At 43.5% G+C, this 16,534-nt stretch overlaps 1 protein-coding gene across 4 annotated transcripts in view; it reads left to right on the top strand.

Moving 5' to 3' along the window:
• Positions 1-276: 276 nt before the first annotated feature.
• CHERP (calcium homeostasis endoplasmic reticulum protein) overlaps positions 277-16,534 on the top strand; it is a 77,748-nt gene continuing 61,490 nt past the window's right edge. For 3 of the 4 annotated variants that reach the window (XM_073655313.1, XM_073655212.1, XM_073655261.1), the window contains exons 1-4: positions 377-514; positions 5,982-6,155; positions 13,079-13,284; positions 14,606-14,743. In XM_073655313.1, the coding sequence (XP_073511414.1) occupies positions 490-514; positions 5,982-6,155; positions 13,079-13,284; positions 14,606-14,743 (543 nt within the window). In that variant the 5' untranslated portion in view covers positions 377-489. Of the gene's footprint in view, positions 515-5,981; positions 6,156-13,078; positions 13,285-14,605; positions 14,744-16,534 lie in introns of all 4 variants that reach the window. The other variant, XM_073655366.1, reaches the window with a different exon arrangement.

Here is a 16,534-nt window from a genome sequence, read left to right as displayed (position 1 = left end):
CAAAAGCAGAATCTCCTTAATTCCCCACAATGCAGCAGGCTGGAGCACAGCATGTCGGCCTCTGGGCATCGCCTACACTGGAGGCACTTGTCAGCTGAGGGAAGAACTCCATACTGGAGCCAGGCAGTCTAATAGAAAGGTAGGCCGAGGCGCCTTCATCCTGGAGATTGGTGTAGCCTGTCACCCACCATTCCTACTGACAGCCACGACCCCCTCAGAATGCGCCATAGTACTAGTGGATACTCCACGGTAGATCGTGGGACGACGTTATTTTCTGACGTGTACTTGCGCATGCGCGTCACACATTCCTTGCAATTGACTTTCCGGCGCCCTCGGCCACGTCACTAGCCGTATTTCGAGCCGCCGTGGCTGCCATGGTGATGGGTCGTATGGTGAGTACTAGTTTTGCGACGCTTCCGGCTGCTGTGAACGAGTGGCAGTGCTGGGTAGTGAGAAGTGTCGGGTCCAGTGCAGACCGCAGTCCTCGCCATGGAGGTCCCGCTGCCCCCTGAAGGTGAGAGGCAGGAATGAGTGGACCTCTCGGGAGTTAACCCCATAGGTCCCAGTGAGCTGGCAGGCGCTTTGTGTCTGTACACCGCACGTGTGTGTAATAGTGAGACCCCTCTTCCCCGACACTGGCGGTGGTCTCGAAGCCCTCACTCTTTCTCACCGTCAGTTAACCCATTCATGCTACTGGCATTTTTTCTTTTTTTTTTTTCCTCCCCTGCTTTTTTTCCCTCTGACTTAGCCCTATGTGGGCTTGTTTTCTGCAGGACAAGTCGTGGTCTTGAATGTCGCCATTTCTTTTTTTCCATGGTAATGTCCTGGGAAACAAGAAAAAATACATAATTTTGCCATAGATTTTGGGGTTTGTTTTTAACCTGTTAACTGCATGGTGTAAATGACCCGGTAAGGTGATTCTCCCGGCAGGATGACTGCGGCACCACCCTTACTTGTATAACTGCATGGTGTAAATGACCCGGTAAGGTGATTCTCCCGGCAGGATGACTGCGGCACCACCATACTTGTATAACTGCATGGTATAAATGACCCGGTAAGGTGATTCTCCCAGCAGGATGACTGCGGCACCACCCTTACTTGTATGACTGCATGGTGTAAATGACCCGGTAAGGTGATTTTCCCGGCTGGATGACTGCGGCACCACCATCCTTGTATAACTGCATGGTATAAATGACCCGGTAAGGTGATTCTCCCGGCAGGATGACTGCGGCACCACCATACTTGTATAACTGCATGGTATAAATGACCCGGTAAGGTGATTCTCCCGGCAGGATGACTGCGGCACCACCCTTACTTGTATGACTGCATGGTGTAAATGACCCGTTAAGGTGATTCTCCCGGCAGGATGACTGCGGCACCACCCTTACTTGTATGACTGCATGGTGTAAATGACCCGTTAAGGTGATTCTCCCGGCAGGATAACTGCGGCACCACCATACTTGTATAACTGCATGGTGTAAATGACCCGGTAAGGTGATTCTCCCGGCAGGATGACTGCGGCACCACCATACTTGTATGACTGCATGGTGTAAATGACCCGGTAAGGTGATTCTCCCGGCAGGATGACTGCGGCACCACCATACTTGTATAGTTTTACTATTTGTGGTGGATTATAAAAAATGCTGAATTTAAAGGGGGGAAAAAGTTTAGTTTTTTCTGAGACTTTTATAACTATCTTTCAGGAGCTGAGTCTGTATTGGGGCTGTAGTTTTTATTGGGAGCATCTTTATTGCTTTTTATTTCATCTTATGAGGAAGGTGAAAGAACTGAACAACAGTATTTTTTTGCATTTAGACTTTCTAGTTATGATGTTGCTTGATCGGTTAAGCAATTTTATATATTAATATTTTTATGGATGCGGCAGTACTAAGTACACTTTTTTTCTGGTCAAAAGGGAGGTGGTTATAATTTCATAGAGTTCTGTTCACAGGTTTTGGGCAAGTGTGGAAAAAATGTTGCATAGTAAGAATGCTTTAAAAATAGTGTGAATAGTTTTATCGATTAGCAAAATGCAAAGTGAATGAAAAAAAAGAGAAATGTAAATCGCATTAATGTTTAATGTGCCTTCACAACAACACCAATTCTTCTAGGAAGTCTTAGGCTGTGTGCCCACGATGCGTTTTTTTTAAGCGTTTCCGCAGCGGCAATTCCGTTGCAGAAACGCTTAAAAAGCGCTTGGTAGAAGGCCTGCCATGTCCCCAATGATAATCCTCATGTACTGTGCACATGCTGCGGAAATTTCCGCTGCAGATTATCATTGCGGAAAAAAACTCGGCACTACCAATTATTTTGCGGAAGCGCTGCGTTTTCGCCGCCATTGACTTGCATTGAAACACTTGGTTTCCGCATCACTGTATATGTAGATGCGTAATCCATGCGTTTCATTATGCCAAAGAACCTGTAAGAAAAAGAATAAAATAAAAAATAAATATTATACTTACTTTCTGATGGCCCCCGGTGTCCTTGTCTCGGCTTGCAGGCAGATCGCGGTGGACTGAAGGAACTGCCGTAACGTCATTTAGTCTTGTGACTTGTCACGCGACCGCTGACGTCTGCAGGTCCTTTAGTTTACCGCGAGCTGCTGGCAAGCAGAGACGCATCAAATAAAGACTCCGGGGGCCATCGGAAGGTAAGTATGATATTTATTTTTACCATTTTTTCGGTCACACTATATAAATCCATGCTGTTTGTATGGATTTATATAGTGTGATCAAGTTGTCAAGCACTTTCAAAGTGATGCTTAAATTGCTTGGAAAGCGCTTGTCAACCCGCATGCGGAAATACATGTGAAGAACGCTTCACATCCGCATGTCCCTGGCAGGAAAACGCATGTACGATCCTCATGCGGTTTTTCTGCCAGGGAGATGCAGAAACGCTGAGGAAAAATCCTGAGCATTTCTGCATCGTGGGCACATAGCCTTACACACAGTTATTGGAGGAGCTCAGCAGGTGGAAGAACTAACCTCAGATCTTCTGTGGATGTAGGCTTGTGCACATCATTCTGTCTCTTCGAGTGATCCCACACAGACTTTAAGACATTGAGATCGGAGCTCTCTGTAGGCCATGTCATCACTTCCAGGACTCCTTGTTTTTTACACTGAAGTTAATTCTTAATCACATTGGGTGTTTTTTTCTGGTTGATATTCTGGTGCAGAGTAAATTTGAAGTGAACCAGATTCCTCCCTGGTGTTATTGCACTTACAAACTGCATCAACCATGCTTCATTGTTGCATGCAGGCACTCATTATTGTACCGCTCTCCAGCCTTTCGGTGAACAAACTGCTTCTGTTACAGCCAAATCTTATACTTTTTGAATTATCTGTCCAGACCACCTGCTGCCATTTTTCTGCACCCCAGTTCCTATGTTTTCAAGCATAGTTGTGATTTCTCCAAACAGTAGATGGGTGTAGTAGAGTCCCACTGGTTGCTGTCAATTCTGAGTTCATGGCACTGCTGGACATCTTCTCATTTTTGAAGAGAAGTAATCATGATGTGTCATCAGTCTACTGCACTAAGTTTCCTAGGCCAACCTCTGTGTCTATGGACCTCAACATTGCCCAATTCTTGATGTCCTCAGCACTGAGAAATACAGATAATTATCCAGCATACAATACCATCAGGAAGACTTTTGATTAGCTCCAAATTTATTCTGCAGCAGGACAATGACCACAGACACACAGGCAATGTAATTAAGAATTATTTTCAGTGAAAAGAACAAGGATTCTCAAAGTGATGATATGGCCTGCACAGAGCTCTGATCTCAATTTCATCAAGTCTGTCCAGATTACAGGAAGATATACAGGATTTGTGCAGGCATACATCCACAGAAGTTCTGTGGTTAGTTCTCCAAGATGTATGGAAAAACCTATGTACAAATGTAGCTAGAAGAATTCATGCTGTTTAAAAGGCAAAGTGTGGCCAGACCAAACTTTGATTTGGGTTTTTCTTTTGTTCATTCACTTAGCAATTTATTAACTGATAGATAAACCAGAAAACGTTTTTGCTTTGTGATCGTTTTTCAACACCTGCCTACAACTTTTGCACAGCAGTGAGTGTGTTTATAAAATTTATTAATGTTTGATTATACCTTGCTTATATAGCGCCATCATATTCTGTAGAGCTTGCCAGCAAAATATTCAAAATCCAGAAAAGTACAGTTTTGGTCAAAAGTTGAAGCCAACACAAATTTTGATTTTTCACAAAGTTTTGCACATTCATTGTCTTAAGCTCTTTTAGTCTGATAGCCCTTGGGTTGCTGAAGTATAATTATAAGCTTTTCACTTTTATTGACAAATACATCAAGTTTATGTAAAGACTCAGTATTTACAGTATTGACTTTTATTTTTTAGACTTCTCCAATTCGCCCTGACATGCTGAATATCCGCTGGTGGGTTAAATCCTGAGGGCCCATTCACATTGCATTTCTCCCCACGCTCAGTGGGCTTGCGTTCGAACCCTCCCGCAAAACGGGATTCGGGCGTATGTGCCGACCAGGTCATTGACTATAATGGTGTCAACGTTTGCTGTCATGCATCCTTTTTGGGCATATACGCCCCCTGGAGGCGAACACTGAAGCAGCCTACTTCATCTGAGTGTCTGCCTCCAGTAGGCGTATACGCCTGAAAATGATGCACGTTGACTCTGTCAGCACCATTACGCTTACTCCCAAATCACGTTTTGTGGAAGGGTTTGGATGTACACCCCGAAGGGACCACTTGGCGTGGGTAAGAATGCAATGTGAAAGCACCTTGAATGATGGCAACCAATTCTTGTCTAATCAGTGTTTGGCATTTATCATAATTTCAGTGTTTTTGTTTGTCCACCCGCTTTTTTAGAATTGACCACAGGTTTTTAATGGGATAGAGATCTGAAGTGTTTCCTGGGCATGAATTGAAAATTTTAATGTCTTGTTCACTGAGCTACTTATCACTTTTGCATTGTAACATGGTTCTCCATCATGCTGGAAAAAGCATTGTCCATCACCAAATTGCTACTGGATTGGGAGACATTGCTTTTAAAGATGTTTTGATACTATTCTTTATTCATGACCGTGTTATTAGGTAAAATAGTGAGTGAGCCCACTGGCTAGGATGAAAAACAATCCCACACATGAATGGTCTCAGGGTGCTTTATTGTTGGCATGACACAGGAGTCATGGTAGTGCTGATCTTTTTTTTTCTCCTGACAATCATTCTTACAGATGTCGGAAACAGTCTGAACGAGGCTTTTTCATTTTCTATGAACCTGTGGTCCATTTTCAAAACCCTGTGTACTGGTTAGAGAAGAATGGGCTGCTCTCAGCCAGGATTTGGCTCAGAAGATAACCAACATGTCAGGGAAAATTGCAGAGGTCTTGAAAAATAATGCTCAACAATGTAAATATTGAGTCTTTGCTTAAACTTGATGAATTTGTCAAACATGTAAACCCTTATGATATGCTTATAATGGTTGTACTTCAGTAACCATAAGAGCATTGAACTGAAAGATCTAAAAACACTGAAGAAGCAAACTGTGAAAAACAGAATTTGTCAGTTTCAAAACTTTTGGCCATGACAGTATCCTGAAATATGGGGAAAACTGCAACTATCAGTCCATGATGGGCTCTTCTTTTTTTTGCCTACAAACCAAACTTTTACCAGTGATATGCAAACTTCTTTTTTTTTTTGTCTTAAATGTAACCTTTATCTCTTTGCTATACACATTTGTCTTGTTTTTTTTTATTGTTTTAAATAAAATATAGAATTTACAAAAACAAACTTTTTTTTTTCAGTGTCAAAGGTGTCTATAGTTTTTTATAACTTGATACAAGTTGAAAACTGGTTAATTTAAAAAGTACGAAGCATGACTCATAAGTGTATGCTGCTATGGTATCTAATATAAAGATACTGTTTAGTACATGTCTTAAAATATATGATCAGTAAATAGATTGTTTACATATGTGTTTTTTCTTTTTATAATAGATCAAGAACTGCGTAATGTTATCGACAAGCTTGCACAATTTGTGGCTCGAAATGGGCCTGAATTTGAGAAGATGACCATGGAGAAGCAGAAAGACAACCCAAAATTTTCATTCCTGTTTGGGGGAGAGTTCTACAGCTACTATAAGTGTAAACTTGCTATGGAACAACAGCAATGTATGTCTAAAACCTGCCAAATAGCCATCATTATGTATATTATTAGATTTTGTATTTATATATCGCCTGTCTGTCCTCTTCATTGTTTATTGCATGAACTGTAATATTGATGACCTGTTTATAGGATAGGTCATCTATACTAGATTGGTAAGGGTGAACACCCACGTTGCAGCAGGATGTAAACAGTATGTGAGCTGGAACAACACGGCTCTTTACTTACAGGTGCATCTCACTAAATTAGAATATCATCAAAAAGTTTATTTCAGTTCTTCAATACAAAAAGTGAAACTCATATTATATTGAGTCATTAAAAACAGAGTGATAGAGTGATCTATTTCAAGTGTTTATTTCTGTTAATGTTGATGATTATGGCTTACAGCCAATGAAAACACAAAAGTCATTATCTCAGCAAATCAAAATAATTAGCAAAAAAACACCTGCAAAGGCTTCCTAAGCATTTAAAAAGGTTCCTTAGTCTGTTTCAGTAGGCTCCACAATCATGGGGAAGACTGCTGACTTGACAAATGTCCTGAAGGCAGTCATTAACACACTCCACAAGGTCCCAGAGTCTGGAGGAAGAGTGGAGAGGCCACAATCCAAGCTGCTTGAGGTCTAGTGTGAAGTTTCCACAATCAGTGATGGTTTGGGGAGCCATGTCATCTGCTGGTGTAGGTCCACCATGTTTTATCCAGACCAAAGTCAGCGCAGCCGTCTACCAGGAGATTATAGAGCACTTCATGCTTCCCTCTGCCGACAAGCTTTTTGGAGATGGAAATTTCATTATCCAGCAGGACTTGGCACCTGTCCACACTGTCAAAAGTACCAACACCTGGTTTAAAAACAACAGTATCACTGTGCTTGATTGGCCAGCCAAGTCACCTGACCTTAACCCCATAGAGAATCTATGGGGTATTGTCAAGAGGAAGATGAAACACCAGACCCAACAATGCAGACGAGCTGAAGGCTGCTATCAAAGCAACCTGGGCTTCCATAACACCTCAGCAGTGCCACAGGCTGATCACCTCCATGCCACGCCGCATTGATGCAGTAATTGATGCAAAAGGAGTCCTGACCAAGTACTGAGTGCATTTACTGAACATACATTTCGGATTTTAAAAACATTTTTCAAGCTGTTGTTATAAAGTATTCTAATTTAGGCTATGTGCCCACGATGCAGAAGTGCTCCGGATTTTTCCTGAACGTTTCTGCATCTCCCTGGCCGAAAAAACGCATGCGGATTGTACATGCTTTTTTCCTGCCAGGGACATGCATTTCCGCATGCAGGTTGTCAAGTGCTTTCCAAGCGATTTTACCAACACTTGGAAAGTGCTTGACAACTTGGTCACACTATATAAATCCATGCAAACGCCATGGATTTATATAGTGTGACCCCAAAGAATGGTTAAAAATACAAAAAAAATAAATCTATACTTACCTTCCGATGGCCCCTGGAGTCTTGCTTTGCTCCGCCCTGGCTGCCAGCAGATCGCTGTATACTGAAGGACCTGCCGACGTCAGCATCGCGTGACCCGTCACATGACTTTGACGTCAGCGCAGGTCCTTCAGTCCACCGCGATCTGCCGGCAGGGGCCGTCAGAAAGTAAATTATAACATTTATTTTTTATTTTATTCTTTTTTTCACAGGTTCTATGGTACCCGGGTCCGGAGGAGAGTCTCCTGTCCTCCACACCCGGGTACCATCCGCACATTGAAACGCATGGAATGCGCATCTACATATACAGTGATGTGTAATCCAAGCGTTCCAATGCAAGTCAATGGCGGCGAAAACGCAGCACTTCCGCAAAATAATTGGTAGTGCTGCTTTTTTTTCCGCAATGATAATCCGCAGCTGAAAATTCCGCAGCATGTGCACAGCACATGCGGATTATCATTGGGGAACATGGCAGGCCTTCTACCATGTGTTTCTGCAGCATTTTTACCGCTGCGGAAACGCTTAAAAAACGCATCGTGGGCACACAGCCTTACTGAGATAATGACTTTAGTGTTTTCATTGGCTGTAAGCCATAATCATCAACATTAACAGAAATAAACACTTGAAATAGATCACTCTGTTTGTAATGGCTCTATATAATTTATGAGTTTCACTTTTTGTATTGAAGAACTGAAATAAATTTCTTGGTGATATTCTAATTTTGTGAGATGCACCTGTATGTAGTGGCCGGTGTGTGGCACTAGCAGATGATTGGTGACTTGTTGTAATCAATATCACAGTCCTGGACAACCCTTTTATGTGCCTGATTTAGACCCCACTTAGGAAACACAATGGTACAGTGCCGGCAAAAAAAATCTTTACACTTGCGCGGCTAAAAAAAAAACTTTACATGTATTTCACTACTTAGACAGTTTTTGATTATCTCCCCCAATGGGTCGTAAGAAGCTTAAAATGGAAGAGAAATCCCATGCCTTGACTCTGCTAGAGAAGATGGATTCGGGGTTACTGTAGCTAGAGATCTGGACTTGTCGAGATAGGCAATTTATCAGCTGAAGAGGTCGGCGGCGTCATTGCCTCCTAGAATGGTACCGCAGAGGAAGTCAGGCTCAGGCCAACCTAAGGAGACTTCACCAAGGACTGATAAGCTTTTGAAGCGTGAAGTGATGTCAAATCCTACTATAACCGCCATTGAACTCAAAAACAAGTACCCTATGCTCCTCCAGAACATTGCAACTAGGACAATTCGTCACCGCCTGCAGAAGGACCTGGGTCTACTAAGTCGCCATGCTGCAAAGAATCAATGAAGAAGAGAAGGCTTGCCTTTTGTAAGAAATATCAAGCTTGGGCATCTATAAAGTGGAAGAAAGTGATGAGAGTACTTTCAGGTTGGTCAGGGGAGGCTCAAAGATTGTGCGTCGTCCAAGTACCGCGTCACGGTATGACCCAAAATATACGGTTAAGATTGTTAAACATCCTGACCGTGTGATGGTATGGGGGCATTTAGTGGAAGCATGGGCAGGGCAGGGCAAGAATATATGAAAGCAAGCGGTTATATTACTGTAATGTTTTGGAAGAACATTTGCTTATTTTTTGGGTGATTACTTTATGCATGATGGAGCCCCTGCCCACAAACCCAAGGCCGTGACAAAGTTTCTCAATGACCGTAACACTAAGGCTATGTGCCCACGATGCAGAAATGAAGCAGAAAATTTCTGCAGCATTTCTGCATCTCCCTGGCAGAAAAAATGCATGCGGATTGTACATGCGGTTTTCCTGCAGAATACATGCGGATTCACATGTGTTAACGCATGTGTTTCCGCATGTGGACTGACAAGCACTTTCCAGGCGATAGCATCACACTGCAAACAGCATGGATTTATACAGTGTGACCGTAAAAATAAAAAAAATAAAGCTATACTCACCCCCGATGCCCCGGCGTGTACTGCAGCGCTCGTCCTGGCTTCTTCCGGGTTGCCGGCACATCGCGAGACATCCTGCGGTCACATGACCGCGACGTCATCTCAGGTCCTGGAAGGAGAAGCGCTGCCGGCATGCAGAGAGAAGCCACCGGACAGGTGATTATAAACTTTATTTTTTATTTTACTCTTTTTTTTACAGATACAATGGTACCCAGGTCTGGATGAGAGTCTTCTCTCCTCCAGACCTGGGTACCATCCGCACATAGAGACGCATAAAATCCGCTTGTACAAATGTACAGACGCAGATATTATGCGTCTCAATGCAAGTCAATGGCGGCGCTTCCGCGAAATTAATGAACATGCTGCGGATGTATTTGCGCTGCAGAAACGCTGCGGAAAAATCTGCAGCATGTGCATTGACATTGCGGAATGCCATTGGGGACCATGGGGTGTGGATTACCCTGCGTTTTTGATGCGTTTCCGCTGGGGAAATTCCGCAGCATAAACGCATGAAAAACGCATCGTGTGCACGCAGCCTAACATTTTAGAGTGGCCAGGTAATTCCCCTGACCTTAACCCCATAAAAAATGCCTGAAATATAATGAAAAACAAGGTTCAAGAGACACGACCTGGCAACATCAATGATCTAAAGACACTGGGGGGAACCATGGACTCCACGTACTTCACCAACCTCGCTGAATCCATGCCTGAACGACTGCAGATGGTGATAAAAGGGTGACATAACGAAATACTAATTAAAAAGAAATATCTACAATAAAACACTTAAATGTTAACATTTTGTTGAACTTGAAAGATTTTTTTTTGCCGGCACTGTATGTAACTAAGTAAGTGTTAAGAGCTGATCACTGAGACATCTGTCTTTTGATAGTGTTGTTTTCATGAAACAACCTTTTGGCAGTTTATTTATTTTATTTTTTAACAAATTGTGCATCTGAATATCATTTTCGGACTTGTGAATGACAAGCACATGGATTTCTGCAAACCCATTTCAATTCATTGGGATAGCTGCAGAAATCTCTGCAACAAGCCTGCCTCATGTGAATATACTCATAATTGACCTTTTTTTTGACCTGTCCTGTTCACAACCGTCTGTCTCATTTGAAATAACAGCTCTTTCATTAATGGATGATAACTGAGTTTTACTTGAGTTCCTGGAGACTAGAATCAACAAAATGCAATATTTTTTGCACAATGATACAAATGTCTATGGTTTTATTTAACCACTTCTTGCCCTATAATACACTATATGTAAAGGAAAACTGCTTATTCCCCTGACTTGATATTATAGTAAGTGATGTGTAGGGCACAGGAGCTGCGCTTCTTCCCCATTCCCCACACCCATTATTATCATGGTAGCCTTGCTGTAATGGCCTAATTCAAAGATGTATCCGACTTTAAGTGCCCTGTCTAGTGATGCCTACGGCCAGTGGGCGCGTCTGACTATAAGGCGCGGCCTCGCTCAATACAAGTGTATGGAGAGTGAGGCCACGCCCACTGGCCGGGTGTGTATATATAACACATACATACCCTCTGTTACCAGCGAATCTCCGCAGCACACAATGCCTGCACTGGGGGGATTCGTAAGTCTGCAGTCACACAGAGTGACTGCAGGCTTATCAATTTTGAATGGACAACCCTTTAATCTCCTTAAGCCCCCGTCTCACATAGCGAGATCGCTGCTGTGTCACGGTTTTGGTGACGCAACAGCGACCTCACCAGCGATGTCGCTATGTGTGACACTTTGCAGCGATCAGGCCCCTGCTGTGAGGTCGCTGATCGCTGCAAAGTGTCCTGGACCATTTTTTGGTTGTTGCCCTCCCGCTGGTCAGCACACATCGCTGTGTGACCAGCAGGAGCAGCGATCAGGCTGGTAACCATGATAAACATCGGGTTACTAGGGGCACACGCGCACCTAGTAACCCAATGTTTATCATGGTTACGAGCCTGCTAAAGTGAGCGGTAACCTCCCGCTCACCGTAGCAGAGTGGTAACCATGATAAACAGCGGGTTACTAGGTGCGCGTGTGCCCCTAGTAACCCGATGTTTACCATGGTTACCAGCCTGCTCCTGCTTCAGCAGGCTGGTAACCAGGATCAGGACATCGTGGAAAGATTCTTTCCACGATGTCGCTGCTCCCCTGATCGTTGGAGAGCCTGCCTGTTTGACAGCTCACCAGCGACCACATAGCGACGCAGCAACGATCCCTGACAGGTCATACCGTTGTCGGGATCGTTGCGGCGTCGCTAAGTGTGACGGGGCCTTTAGATACCAAGCTCAACAGTGGGCTTTCCCTCTAAATCCCCAAATAGAAATACCGTGCGGTGTAATTCAGGGCCACGGGTAGGTTATTATTATACAGAGTGATTCACTTGCTACTTTACCTGTAAAAATTGCTGTAACCCATAAAAGAGAGGGTTGACCGTTCTGAAACTTGGACTGTGTACATTGGTTCATTAGAAGTGAGAGTGCAATGAGAAACCTCTAAGCGCCGATTTGTCACCCCGCTGGTCGTCTCCACTACGAGTTAGACTTGCTGCACGTCTTTCTGCACGTTGGTAGTTTGTGTGGTGCTTGCATTTCACTCCTGCCAAATTCCTTCTTCATTTGTTGACAATGTATGAATAGTTTGGAGGAGCGTGTTTTCATTGTAAAAACTTATTGGAAAATAGAGTCCTTAAAGAGGTGCCAAAGTGAGTTTCTAAAGAAGTTTGGAGGTCAAATTCCGCCATTCGAACTGTGTATTCTGTCATTAGTGAATAAGCTGGAACATTACTGGGTAGCACCTGCGTTAAAACAGTTTCTCATGAACCAAGGTATGTAGAGAGCAAATTTCAGTACGATAGATTGTCTTTTAGAAGTTACAGCAACTTATCCAGGTAAAGCAGCGAGTGAATCACCCTGTACTTGGGGGCTGAACAATAGTTTCCAAGCTTCTGCTATATTGCTTAATCCTACAGCCATAATACACTGTAATACAAACATTGCATTGTATTATGAGTGATCAGTCTCATACATTTTTAAGTTCTTAAATGAGGCTAAAAAAAAATCTCTATCCTAGCATATTATGTGAAAGTTTATGCTGCAATCTCATATTTCCCACAATGTGTCAACAGTGGGACATGGCGTTGGGGTGCCTGCTGTAGTTCATGCAAATCGCTTCTCATGACCCAGTCCTTCAGCTACTACAGTAATTCTTACCAGCTAAGAGAACCACCTCTTACCTGATGGCATCCACAGCTCTTCTTTTGATTAGACAGCTAGGCACTATGTCACCAATGTGACAGGCCATCTACAGTAAACAAAAAAATGTGTTATGGCTACAGTTAAGTAAAAGGCAGCAATCATGACGCCCATCTTTCGACCACAGATTACTGTCGTGGCCGATAGGCTGGGACATGCAAATCGATTCACACACACTTTAGTACCCGCAGCACTTTAGGAAATTGCTCATGGACTTCAATGTGATATTATGACATACTGAACACCATTTTAATTGAGATTTTTTGTTTTTATTTTTTGGGTGTTGATAGTGATTTGCAAGCAAGCACAGGACCTGGAACCCAAGCCTCCCATCACCACCATTCCCCCACCAGCTCTGCCTTTGCCTCCGCCCCCTACTTTAGCAGCAGCAGCACCACTGCCACCACCACAGGGTGCACCTGCTATAGAGGATCTTATTCAACAAAGCCAGTGGAACTTTCAACAACAAGAACAGCAACTTGTTAATTTGAGACAGGTATCGGTCCATGTTATTTTCGATCAAAGGGGTTTGGATGTTCTGCAGATGTCTTTGGATCTCTGTACAGTCACCGACCGCAAAGCATGGACTATGATGCGGGTCTCTTGACTGGAGCAGGATGACTTCATATATTTTTTTTGAGGCTGTCATGCTCAGGTCGGGAAACCCGCAGCATAGTCCGTACATTGCAGTTCGTGATCGGGCCAAGATCCACGGACGTTTGCATCGAGCCCATAGACTAGACTTTGTCACGGCCACTTTGCGTGGAGTGGCCGAGGGTCTCCTGACCTTAACTCAGTAACCTCATATATACCTATGAAGTTGCTGAGCTTGGGTCGGGAGACCTTCGGCCGCTCAGTGCATCACGGTCTGTGGTCATACCGTGACAAACAGATGTGTCAATCTAGGTTTACACGGATAGCCCATTGCTCTAAAAAGGAACCATACAATACTTCATATTACTGTTGTGCTGTTGGGTAATTAAAGAGCTATAACACTTTCTACCAGGTTCCACTGCATATTACAGCTGATAATGGGCAAGTGGGGAGGTTCTCTTTGGAAATGCAATAAAAACTCATGCTTTTCTTATCTGTGGATTTTCCTCATATCTAATTCAAGTCTGTGGGTAAAATCCACGAATAATGCATATTTAGCGCAAGTTTTTTGATGTGCAGTGAAAATATGCTGCATCAAAAATGCACCTAATACTCATCGTGGGATCTTAGAGTTGGGGACTGTGCACACGTTGCAGATTTGTTACTTTTCTTCAGTGCAGATTTCTCACAAAACCTGAAGGGTTTCCTGATGCCAGCAAAGTGATTGAGAATCCTCAAGTCTCATGAACACGTTGTTTATTTGTGACTTGTAGATTTGGTGCAGATGGAATTCTGTAACATGTCAATTCTTTCAGCGTTTTTGCGGCAGATTTCACTCCTACTAATGAGCGGGGAAAATCTACAACAAAAATGCATGTAAAAAATTTGTTAATGACGCGCTGCATTTTTCCTGCCAGGAGATGCAGAAATTTTTGCAACAAATACTTAGCGTGTGCATATACCCTAACAGTTTAGTTCTAAACATGACCTTACATTAGAAAAGAAGACATTTGAAAAATAGCTAAATTGTCCAAAGGCGCTATTTACTTGACTCTTTCGGAAATGCTTGTAGACTTTAATGAAGAGGGCTGCATAGCATCTCTCTGACTTATATGGGAAAACAGTGCTAACAGAACTGATCTATGGCAAGAAAATCTGTGTGTGAACTCCTCAAGGTTTAACACTTACGATGATGATATTTGCATGTTTTGTTTTTTCCTCAGGAACAAATAACTGCGGCGGTAGAGCATGCGGTTGAACAGCAAATGCAGAAGCTGCGGGAAGAAACTCAGTTGGATATGAATGAGTTTGACAGCTTACTCCAGCCTATCATTGACACTTGTACTAAGGATGCCATATCGGTGAGTAATCTATTTTATGGCTACTGTATTGCTTAGGAAGCTGTATTTTAATTTTCCGATGAGGACAATAAGACTCAGAATAATTGACTTTTATATAATATGGTTGGCCCCATTTGTCGTGGTAAGCTGCAGTTAAATTATTGCAAGGGGCAACAATGTAACGGCATTGTTGCCCCTTGACAGGAGACTGGTAGCTTCCTTCTTCTGTCTAATTTTTCAGATACAGCGATTGATCTTGACGATGACATTTTAGTGATTATTCTCCCAGGATTTACGTTATCTTTGATCCTTCCGCTGCAGTAGACTATCAGCTGTAATTTACAGCTGACACCTCTGTGCATGGCACAGGCTCAGCTCCTTCCCTGCATTTTCTACTCTGCATAAATAATACAGGTCAGAAAGGGGTTACATTTAGAGTACTTGTTATAGGTTCTGTGGTGGGGGCTATTAACTCCTATTCAGTTAGTCATTCACAGGCAACTTGTTGATGCCCCTGGTTTAAAGTCGATATGTCTAATAAATGATTTTATTAACTTTGTTACAAAACAAAAATTACAATTTCAAGCAGCCCTTTGTTTCACTCCCAGTCCTTTGCAGCTATATGAAAGCAAATAAGTATCATTCTCTGGGGTATATTGTTAGAATAGTCTCTTCCTTGTAAACAGAGAACAGTTAGGGTATGTGTCCACGGTCAGAAGCCGCCTCTGGCCTTGACACTGCAGAGTAGCCGTGCGGCTTCTGCCCTCATTTTATGCAAATGAGCAGCGCAATTTTTTTTTATTTTTTATTTATATTCAGACTTTCCTCATAGATGCTAATCTATGGGGAAATTCCACTAGCAGATCTGAAAAGATGCGCCACATGTCAGTTTCTGTGGGTGATCCACAGGTGCACAGAGACGCATAGCGGACATGGGATTTCTACAAATACCATCCACTATGCTGTAACATCTTTCCGCTGTGGGGTTGATGCTGCATAGAGACGCAGCTTCAAACCCGCAGCGGCTCCTGACTGTGAGCACATACCCTTACAACTGGAAAGGACCGCACTGCCACACGAGTCAGGTTTACCGAGAGCACATACCCTTACAACTGGAAAGGACCGCACTGCCACACGAGTCAGGTTTACCGAGAGCACATACCCTTACAACTGGAAAGGACCGCACTGCCACACGAGTCAGGTTTACCGAGAGCACATACCCTTACAACTGGAAAGGACCGCACTGCCACACGAGTCAGGTTTACCGAGAGCACATACCCTTACTACTGGAAAGGACCGCACTGCCACACGAGTCAGGTTTACCGAGAGCACATACCCTTACTACTGGAAAGGACCGCACTGCCACACGAGTCAGGTTTACCGAGAGCACATACCCTTACTACTGGAAAGGACCGCACTGCCACACGAGTCAGGTTTACCGAGAGCACATACCCTTACTACTGGAAAGGACCGCACTGCCACACGAGTCAGGTTTACCGAGAGCACATACCCTTACAACTGGAAAGGACCGCACTGCCACACGAGTCAGGTTTACCGAGAGCACATACCCTTACTACTGGAAAGGACCGCACTGCCACACGAGTCAGGTTTACCGAGAGCACATACCCTTACTACTGGAAAGGACCGCACTGCCACACGAGTCAGGTTTACCGAGAGCACATACCCTTACTACTGGAAAGGACCGCACTGCCACACGAGTCAGGTTTACCGAGAGCACATACCCTTACAACTGGAAAGGACCGCACTGCCACACGAGTCAGGTTTAAGTATAATGTAACTTTGAGTTACATA

This window comes from Phyllobates terribilis, unplaced genomic scaffold (genome assembly GCF_046119375.1).
Source record: "Phyllobates terribilis strain yellow unplaced genomic scaffold, ASM4611937v1 Scaffold_1__5_contigs__length_1240528914, whole genome shotgun sequence".
Lineage (NCBI taxonomy): Eukaryota > Metazoa > Chordata > Amphibia > Anura > Dendrobatidae > Phyllobates > Phyllobates terribilis.
The sequence above is the reverse complement of the archived record's forward strand: the minus strand, read 5'-3'. Positions and strand labels throughout refer to the sequence as shown.